We start from the raw sequence: 10320 nt of genomic DNA, 5'->3' as shown, positions 1-10320 counted from the left end.
TTCACTGAAGTTGTGTGTGTCTTCCCGTTTATTTTAGTCAGCCCTTCCTGTTTCACGAAGAACAGGAAACTGCGTTGTCATGTCATCTAGTGGTCCGCGAGTGTCGGTGCTTTCCTTATGGTACACCGCTCGGCTGGCTAGCGATTTCCGAACCCCGTCAACAACCCTCCTGGCACTCACTGCGCAGGCGGCTCGTCCGCTCTCGTCTCGCAGCTGCCACCTCCACCCCCCTCCAGGGGTTGATGTCTTGTGGCTGTTTGGAACACACATCCGCTTAGTAAAGAAAGCGCCCTCTTGTAGCCGAGTAGGCTTGTGATAGATGAATGGAAAATTGCCCTTGAAAGTTGTCTGGTCTAGTCATCAGCCGCGGTTTTTCCTGGATCAGACATAAGACAGGGAATTTTCTAGAGACACTCGAGCAATCCATGTCTTGCTTCCAAGCCGATCTTTTTCTTGTCACGCTGTCCCACCCGAAAAAGTACCCTAACGTTTTTCCAGATCCCGACTTCGAACCTTCAAGAGTGTAGTTTTAGAGCAGCGTATCGGGGTCGCTGCACACCCCCGGCGAGAGTCGTGGGAAAAAGACGTGTCCCCAAGCGACTAGCCAACAAGTGGACGCTAGTTGACCATTTTTCCCGCGCTCCTATATTGTTTTTCGTTAGCAGAGCGGGCTCTGCGCGACCGAGAGAATAATCTTCGTTGTTTTCCGCACAACGCGCACAGTGGAAGCAATCCTGCCTCTCGTCCTGGTTACAGCTTGCTTGAGTACAGGCGTTGGGACCAGTCTTCCAAAATCACCAGCGTTTACCGTCTGCATTGTCTGATCCGTCTTCGTCTGGGGCTTACCGCTAGTTCGGGTTGGTCGTTAAGACGTATCACGGTCCACCCTCGCTTCTATTTACAAGGTCCTGCGTGTCGTACACCGGTGTTTTTCGCGGAATGGAGTTCCTCCCTCCTGACGAGCCAATACTCCCCGGGGAAATTCCGCGTGAGTGCGAACCCACACAAAGTCTCTGGCCTCCCAGAAAGGACATTTCTTCATTCGAGGAGAACGACAGCAGCTCCCGAGCTGCCGCGACTTATGAAGAGAGGGATCCTCGAGGGCGGGCACATGAAGAGACCCGCCACGAGGCACCGCGCGACAGGTCCCCACGAGTGGTATCCGGCAGCGGGTCGGACCAGTCAGCTCCGAGGGCAGCAGTTCTGCAAGATCGGGAGGGGAAGTGCGATGCTGCTGCTATCTCGCAGCCTGGGTCTCCGTCGTCAAGCTCGCTCGTGTACTCCGTTTCTCCGGAAGATTCGCTTTTCAAGATCTACGTTCCAGTCTGCGGAGAGAGGCTCATGGCTTTTCTTCAGCAAATCAAGTGTGGTGACGGGATGGAGAGACTAGAGGAGCCACCGGAGGATCCTCGGTACTCCCCGCCGCCCGACACTGTACGCTCGGTGCCAAGGCGCCCTCCCGTTATCGCATCAAAGGCGCTACGTGAAGAAATCCCATCTCCCCTCAGGACCAACCAAGAAAAGGAAGGGTCCGGATTCTGCATGTCTCAAGCATGCGGCGAATTGACAGAAGCACGACACCTGCACCTGATCTCTGAAAATCTAGATCACCTTCGGAAGGAACTGTCCCGACAGCACATTGACCTACACCTGCAGAAACAGCACGCAGACACTCACCGCGAACAACTTGAGGCGCTTAGACGCGGCCTAGCTTCGGTGGATACTCTTCAGTCTTGTGTGACAGCACTAGAAGCAAATGCGCGAGCACTCCAAGAGCAACTGGTGGAGCAGGACACTCGTGTCCAGCATCACCATCGGGTTCTAGCTGAGCAGCAGCACCTCCTTCGGGCACAAGCCGCGGAGCTGAGTGACTATGTGTCAGAATGCGAGGATTTTTTCAGGAAAACGGACGAGATAGGGCGCAACAATGCTAAGCATCAGCAGGCGATGCAGCTTGTGCAGGCTGCCCAGGCAGAGGAACTGCGGAAGGTCCGCCGAGAATGCTCAAACGAGATACAGGCTATCAAAGACAAAGCAGAGTCGCTGCTTGCTGTCCCTCAAATGGTCCAGTTGGTCGAGGCGCGCACAGACAAGCTCGACCAAACTCAGAGTGGTATGCGAGCTCAGCTGGAGAACCACGTACAGGTTCACGAAGAGCTTCTGAGACAGGTTGAGACCCTGGAAGCGCGTCAGGCCGAGGCCCTAGCAGCAGCCCGTAGGGATGCACAAGAGTCGCTCCAGGATGCTCAAAACACCGCTCTTCAACGTCTGCATGAACAGGAAAGGAAACTTGCTGCTGACCAAGAGATGAGATACCGCGCACAGGAAAGACAGATAGCAGACTTATTCCGGGAGCTGACTCAACTGCGGGAGGAAGTACACCTCTTACGAAAGACCGTAGCATTTAAGGACGAGAACCCGTATCTTGCAAGGAAGGAGAAGGAGAACATACGGGCAGACGCCGGGAGGGTGTTTCAGAATTTTTGCGGAGATGCGGAGTTCCAGCCGAAGAAGACGCAGGACGAGTTTCTCGAGCAAGTGTTGCCGGACAAACCACTGTTGGCGGAAACGCTGGCGGTGCCTGTCACTATGTTGAGGCAGACGAACCAGCACTATTTTGGTGCTGACGTCACACACCATGTCGGCGAGAGAGAGCAGCAGGCGCAACAACGTAGGTGGCTCGCAGGCTTCTCGTCAATCTACAGTTCTTGGTATCATGCTTTGTGCGACCTCTCGTGCATCCATCTTCGAGAAAACTGCAAACGTATGCGCTCACGTAGTTATATGAACCGATGGACACCTGTGGGGCTCCTTGGCTTTACGGGGGCCCGCTGCCGGTACTCGGCAGAGCCAACCTACTTCTTGCCCCCTCTGTTCGAAACAACGTTTCTACTTCTCCCGACGGGAACCTGTGTGCGTAGTTAAGGTGGCGCACCCGGGTCCGACGTCGCCCTCCAGAGTCAAAGACATATAGAGCATCCCCGAGTAAAAGCTACTGTAGTCGTTTGGGAGGCCTCTGCAGCTGCTGTGCCTTTCTTCTCCATCACTGACGGCGTCTTTGCCGGCGCAAGCAAGCCCTCCCTCTGTCTCGGGCATTCCCTATTGTCCTTCAGGTGTGTCTTGTCTGATATGATCTGTATCGAACTCTATAACAGCGGTTCCCGAACTACTTGTGCAGAGACGATGCAAAGGTGCTCAGGGTTTAATCGTCGACCGGTATCGATCCTCACACTAAAAGGTCTCAACTTGAGAAGTCTAAAGCAGTTTAGAATATGTGTACTGCACTGTCCTCGAAATGGTGGGTTGCTGGGCATGCTGTCCGAAAAGCCTACATCGTGCAGCCAGCGGCACACTGAGCTTTCAGATCTTCGAATCTTTCCGTGTCTTGAAATCTGAAATGTTCTTTCCTTGGGGCTCTGCCTGTCTCCACAGATTTCCTTGACCTCATGAACGCTCTTGCCAGCATTCTTGCATCCAAGGACGGCGCACCTTCGCTTCCGAAACTTCCTGGACGCCCCGAGGTGGCCGCCGTAATGCAAGCGGATCTTTGTACGCATGCTGCCATGATTCTTCGCTGCACATTCGACGCAATCCGTTTAGTCGCTGCATCACCTGGAGCATCCGCAACGCGTTCGTGCTTAGTAAGCCGACTCCGTTGCTCCACGGAGGGAACTGAGCTGAATGACGGTGACGAGCTGGCCAAGAGCTTGGGGAGAATACCAGATTGTAGAGTACCCGTGAAAGGTGAAGAGGCACGAAGTTCTTCTCACCTCTGCGATCGGCTTGTGCCGGCGAAGACGCCGGATACACTGGACGCCCAGCAGCCGCTTCGGCCACATGACAGCTCGACAGTCACACCGGATCTAAGCGCCACGAGAACTGAAATTACCGACCCGCCAGTCTTCGCCACAGAAAAGGACGAATCTCTGGTTCGAACAGCGGAGGCAATTGAAGCTCCTCTTTCAAAAAGTATTGACATAACGCTCGAGCAGAGTCACAGTTCAACGACAAGTCACGAGCTGGGCACCAGCAGGACAAGGCTCGTCACATGTACGCGAAAAATGATACAACGCGGGGGCAGTCAAGAACCTGCTTGCCAGGGCGACGTGGAAAGCTCTCTCTTCTCGTCCTCCTCCGTGTGTTCGACGCGGCCCACGACAGCGTCAGGAGGCTTCTTGGAAGACGCTGCCCGTTCCTCTGGAAACCTGTTTGTTTCAGAGGGTACGGTTGCCACAACACCGGAACGCTCTGGAACCCTGCCGACAAGCTCCTGCACAAGCATGTCTCGTAGAGGGGATTTTGACACTTCTCCGCCGCACTCACCTGCGGATGCAGGGCTTGCGTTACGGGACTCTGAGACACTTCCGAACGACGACCACAAACCTGCAGTATTTCACGTGGGGAGTACGGGGGTGGCGCGCGGCACAGGAGCGGCAACGCGTGATGTGAGGAATCTCTCAGGTTCACACTCGAGGGCTCTAGAACAGCACCCCCATTGTAGCGCCAAGCCGAAGACCTCACTTGGGATCGGCCAACCGGCCGTCACAACTGCGTTTCCCGACTGCCCGCCCGCTCCAGAAGTGGCGAAAGAGGACGAAAATGGGGTTCAACACTCGGCTACTAATGGTCTTTCTTGTAACACATGGTCAAGAGGAATACTATCAGAGTCGCCAGACAGCAGAATGCCGCAGAGAACGTCGATGCGCCATACCGGAGATGCATCCCTGGGCGGAAGCTCAGGGCAGTCCGCAATGCAGTTTTCGTGGAGGCTGTCTGCATCCGGAAGGGAGACAAATCCTGTCCGACAAATACTCTTACTGGAAAAGCCGCATGACGCAGGCGGATCAGTTTTGAAGAGCACCGACGCCGAACAACAAAGAACACGTGCAGAGTCGGGGGCAAGGTCGTGTCGTAGAGGTCCGGCCGTCCGCCTCGAAGAAGCGGAAGGTAATTGCCGTTTGCCAGGAGCTACTGAGGAGGTGATCGGCGCTCGCGGAGTGGTGCTACTCTCAAATGCCTTCTCAGCGGTATGCGCTGGCAGGAAAGCGGGCGGCATCTGGGGGGGCGAAGGACGGGGCGAGAGAATGGAGTGGAGAATCGACAACTTTATCGAGGTAATCGCCGCCCAGATAAGCCGCAGGTCTCGTGCACAGCGTGCGTTGCGAAACGTGCGTCCTCCCTACGTAGTCCCGCCGACGTATCCAGCTTCCGTCGCCGACCCGGGGGTGATCGCGCTCAGCTTGTCAGACCAGCGGACTGCTCGGAGGTCCACGACGCATGAGCTTTCATGAGTGTGGACAGCGGATCCTGTCCATCGGCTTGTGACAACGGGGAAACAAAAGGTTTTAAGAGCCGTCTTCCTTAGAGAGCAGCTTACACCTTGTGAAATAGCAGGCCCTGTCCTTCATTGGGTGTTCACTTACGCTCGGTTTTGTTGCCTCTGCAGACACTGCGGGACGCGTTGGAGTCCGGAACCGATGGCCTATGGTCGCCTTTCTTCTCTTTCAATGGTGTCAAGGAACTTCAGATGCAGTTCTTACCCGACATTATGATGTGCTTCGGGTAGGGTAGTTGCGGTGTCTGTGTTTTTCTGTTCTTCGCATCCGCACGGATGAAATCGCCAACGGCGGGAATTACTACCTTCTGACAACCGTAGGCATCGAATGCTAGCAGGCTTGCAACGAGATCGTGTTGGTGGAGTTGTATGCACAATTGTTTTCGTTGAATAACGGCCTCAGACCCGAGGCGGTCCTTATGCTCTCGCTCTCCTTGGGGCTTCACTTCTATGTCTACGCGCTGGTGTAGCTGGCCCAGGAGAATGTGAAGCGAACGCACGCCACTTAGTCTGAAGCGAACGCACGCCACTTAGTCTGCGTCCCGGGAATGCCAGCGGGTGATCGGTACCTGCGTTTTAATAGTGGAATCAGCGTCAACTGATGCCGGCTCCATGCTGACGCGGAAAAGTGCCTTGGTGTACTGGTATCTGTCTCGTCCGTGTTCACGATAGGGCATGTGTTTACGAGTTACCATATGTCGCGCTTGCCTATGTTTTTGTCCTTCAACAGGCCTGCTGGAAAAATATCTCAGGCAGAGAAGGTGAAGAGAGTGCTTGAAGACCGGGCTTGCATCTGCGGGCTGCTCCTCTGGTCGTCGTCTTCCCAAGCCTTCCGATGTACTCTTTCCATCGGCAACGAGTGCCACGAGGTCGTCGTCCACCCACCAGAAATCGGTCAGCGAGTAAGGCGGAAGCGACTTCGTGTTGTCGGTTGGCAAACACTGAATCGTTAGTTTAGCCAGCGTGCACGAGGAGACTGTTCCCGCTCATATGCTCATGCTCTGCCGCTCGCCACTCTTACACCGTTTAGAGCCAGTATGAGGCATCCACGGAGGCGCCTGAGCTGAATCTAAGCACCGCCGCCGTCGAGTTAGCTCGACTCCTGAAAACGAAAATATACTTGAAATGATACCGGGTTTTCGCTTCTTGTTTCGGGTGCACAGGGTACTATTCTTACGCACTCCACGATTGACGACACTCACGGCAGAGTGTCCTTATACGCTCCTGGTCACTGCTACCACTTCGGGAAGCGTTTTAGCCAGTGAGCGGAGCATTTTCGAAAAAGAGCAGGCTTGTCTGGTTCCACGTTTGCGTGCAGCGTAGCTCGTGTGTAGAGCCGTGCAACGCAGCGCTTTGGGAGAATTTCGAGCGGAAGGACAACTCCCTCACAGTCGGTCTCAAAGATTTCCACGTCATAGGCTAAGGAGAAGGACCTCACGAAGCTTCGAAGTTCGAGTGCGCCTCAAAGGGTCGCTGTGTTCTATTACCACTATACTGGAAACCTTGCCACATGCACGTGTGCGCTGGGAAGACTCCAGCTGACTCGCAAACCCCCACCGAGACAGACAAACTCAAGTGTGCTGTCGCCGGCTCGAAGGGGAATTTCAAGTCCTGTAGATGAACCCGTTGCGTAGCTGCCAGCTATCCGGGTGATTGCTAACGGATTTTCCGGCTAAAAAAAGCAGTAAGCACTGCGGCTCGGGGGGCCCTCTTGAAAACCGGTGAACGTGCGAATACTGGCACCCGTGAAATTGCAAGCGAGATTTTGTGGGCCGGGGCTTCCTCAGTTCCCTGACGGAACGCCACTTTCTTGATGAACTTGGAACACTGGCGCTAAACTAAATACCTGCAGGCTAACTTTACCACCCGCATAATTCCCTTCCCATTCTCCGTTTGCGCAGCAATCTCCTACACTAGGGCTCCTCTGCTCTTCGAGAGCAGTATGGCCGCGCGGCTATGGAACAGGATCCGGAAAGTGTTGTGCGATAGATTGAAACTACACTTGATGGCGAGACGTCCGCTGACCTGCCGAAACCTGAGTAGGGAGGGCACAGCTAGCTCCCGGCACCCCTCTGAAAGCTGTTCAGTTCGTAACGTGGACGCCGGTGCGCTACACACTCTCAGCACACGCCTAGAACAAGCAACAACGAAAAGGAATGCCACGGGGACACTAAAATCTGATGCAAGCAACAGTCACAGCGCTTTTCGACCCTGGTGCGGTTTCTCCGTCGATGCCTACGGAGTGGCCCTTTTCCCAAAAGCGGAGGCCTACAAACCGACACGATGGAATCGACGAACCCGTGGCACTGAGAGAAACGAACCAGCACCCGAAGTAATAACCATAAGAGGCAAGTCGGCTTGTACTTGGAGATCGGCGGGGAAGCCAGACAGGGCACACGAGGCGTGCAGACACTGAAGTGATCAAAACCAAGGAAAATTGGGAGAAACTCCATCACTCAAATATCGCGTTGGCTGCCTGTCCTTTAGCGTTTCCGCTTTCTTCGAATTGCTGCCGCGTGAGGGCGTTTAGATTGAAGAGCGCGCGGTCTGAGTATGAGAAGCTTGCACCCCTCCAGACAGAAAACTGTGGGTCGTCCTCCATGTAAATGTTGATAGGCCAATGCTGTCGAAACAACAAAAAAGAAGGGAGACAGAACGAGGGCTGGCCCCCCTTACCCTCACCCGCATGTTTGACTTTGTATGTCGGTTGGTAACAGCTGTATGAATGGGTTCAAAGAAACTCAAGGCCATAACATACAGATCCACCTACAGAAAAACATTCAGAACTTGGTTACCTCCGAGTTTACAGGATCCCTTTTTCCTCCTCGTGCAACCTGTCTCTTGCCTACTGTCGTACTAAGCTGTAGAGAAGGAATCCGCCCTCTTACCTGAGGCAAGATAGACCGTAGATCTTTCCAGAGCCTCTCCCTCATTCCAGGAAATTTGGCGGTACCTCCAACCAGAAGAATCTCTCCGCAAGCAAACGGCTGGAACTCGCGAGGCAGTAGGGACACAGACCTCTGAACAAGCTCCACGATTCCGCACTCCGTGCTCCCTACGTCTGTGAAAGACAGCAGCACAGGTTAACCCGGTGTAGGAGAAGAGCTGGACATCGCTTAGTGAGCTCATATATATACATACATACTCCGTCTTACAATGGGAAGGGGCACTTCTATACACGCCACGCGCAGGAAAAACGAATCTGCTCGGACCACACAGCACCAGCTGAAGGGTATTACTGCTAGACCAGTCCATCCGATGCGAAGGAAGAAACACCCCCCACGCAGACAAAAGGACCGTCCACGTTGCGGTGGAGCGAGAACAAGAGGCGAGTCCCTAACAGAGTGCGTGAGCTGCTTCCACACGTACACATGTATCTGGCCTTCCCCCCACGCGCGAACCTGGGTAGAAGAGGAGCCGTGTGAAGTCAGAAGGAAACCTGATGTCCGGTGTGCTGATGGGAAAACTGAAGAGATGATGCCAGCCGAGAAAACAAACAAACTAGCATACACCCTAGGGGCAGAGTGGTATCAACATGGTAGGCACATACACCGTACTCGCGCAGGGTGGAGAAAAGGCCTCCTGCTACTACCGGAACGTCGGCCCTCCCAAACTCAAACGACACAACGAAGGATACTAATACACCTGTTTCTGCAGTCTACAAAAATTGACCAAACAGAATCGGCCCAAGAATGAGCACAACGACTTATCCACATTCGCCCTTTCTGCTCCGCCGTGGAATATCGGGGGGGAAGCTTGGTAGGCAGGAGATTTCTCGCGCACCAAAAGATGTTCCCGACACATGTCCGGGGTTGAAAGAACAATCGCCTGTCCCTCACAGGGTTTTCCACCTGGTTGATGAGGAACAATGCCGTTGCGTTAGTCCAGCAGTCGCAATTTCGGCTTGAACCTGACACGAAAACAACCTAAGGGTTACCTGTCCCACGTTCTGTATTCAGTGGTACCTGGTGACCAGAATTCTCGTCCTCGACCTGCAGCATACGCTAGCCTCCAGTGTACCTTTTTTTCCTCCCCCTGTTTCTTTTTGTCGTAGTCTGTGTCACTCTTACCCTGGGGACGGAAGAGGACCTCAGGAACTGCGATGCACTCTGTGCAAAGTCGTAGTGTCTGACGGCCTTCTTCACAGCCCTTCCCACCAGGGAAATCTTGTGAGGGAGCTAGAGAGGGATCACTGGAAGTCTGCGGCGGAGCGCGATCAGAACCTGGGAATGGGACGCGGGCACATGCACGAGCAGACCGGTTCGCCTGGGGAGAGCGACTGAAGTAAGAGAGAAGGGCTGCCCTCTGAAAGCAGGAAACAAAAGCTCCGATGAGGCCTGATGTAAAACGTATGTAGAGTCGAGCAAGAAATGCATGCGTTTCAGCTGCAGAACGCATATCCCTGCCCCCGCCCCCTTTCGGTACTCTCTGCAGTAAGACAAACACCATATTCTATAGCCTGGACGGGCACTGTACTTATGCATCCTCGAAAGCAGCGAGCTTGGCCTATACGAAGGAAGCCTCCTCAGATACATCATCCGGAGCGTAACTTCAGCTCGATACTCGGAGCCTACGCCGTGAATGCCTGTGTCCCAGTTGAACAAAACTCCGGAACAAGCTAAGAAAGGTAAGGGAGGGCGGACGAAAGAAGTATTTCGGAGTGGCCGCTTGTCATGCCAGATTCAGCTCGACAACAGTCTAAAAGCATTCGAAACTTCCGAATTTGGGGTATGCACGTTCGTCGGCAGGTAGCGCTTCCAGCAGGTCACGTTCGCTGATGCAGTGTCGAGTGTACGGACACTGACTACGCTTCCCCAACCATTTTCAGCTCCCTCGTAGAAGTCTGAAGGTGTTCTGAGCTGCCACGGACCCCAACGCAGCATCGTTCTTTGCTTCCCGAATCCAAGTTTCAGTGGACACAGCTCCGGGTACAACGACGCGCAACGCTTGCAGTATCGGTGAGCGTCGTTGTACCCGGAGCTGTG

General features: G+C 54.3%; 2 protein-coding genes across 2 annotated transcripts; one reads left to right on the top strand and one right to left on the bottom strand.

Moving 5' to 3' along the window:
- Positions 1 to 58: 58 nt before the first annotated feature.
- CSUI_010803 (uncharacterized protein) lies at positions 59 to 7215 on the top strand. Its single transcript, XM_068070904.1, has 5 exons — positions 59 to 2671; positions 3433 to 5114; positions 5447 to 5562; positions 6066 to 6237; positions 6654 to 7215. The coding sequence occupies exons 1-5, from the start codon at positions 940 to 942 to the stop codon at positions 6756 to 6758; spliced, it is 3807 nt and encodes a 1268-aa protein (XP_067917121.1). The 5' UTR covers positions 59 to 939; the 3' UTR covers positions 6759 to 7215.
- On the bottom strand, positions 6600 to 9646 carry CSUI_010802 (actin-like protein alp 5; the record flags this gene model as incomplete). The annotated part of the gene is made up of 3 exons (XM_068070903.1): positions 6600 to 7958; positions 8224 to 8396; positions 9406 to 9646. Coding segments are annotated over 3 exons (585 nt in total), but the record flags the coding sequence as incomplete, so codon positions are not given.
- Between the last annotated feature and the right edge of the window lie 674 nt (positions 9647 to 10320).

Source organism: Cystoisospora suis, assembly GCF_002600585.1.
Source record: "Cystoisospora suis strain Wien I chromosome Unknown contig_8390, whole genome shotgun sequence".
Classification (NCBI taxonomy): domain Eukaryota; phylum Apicomplexa; class Conoidasida; order Eucoccidiorida; family Sarcocystidae; genus Cystoisospora; species Cystoisospora suis.
Note: the sequence above shows the minus strand (reverse complement) of the source record. Positions and strands in the feature narration are given on the sequence as shown.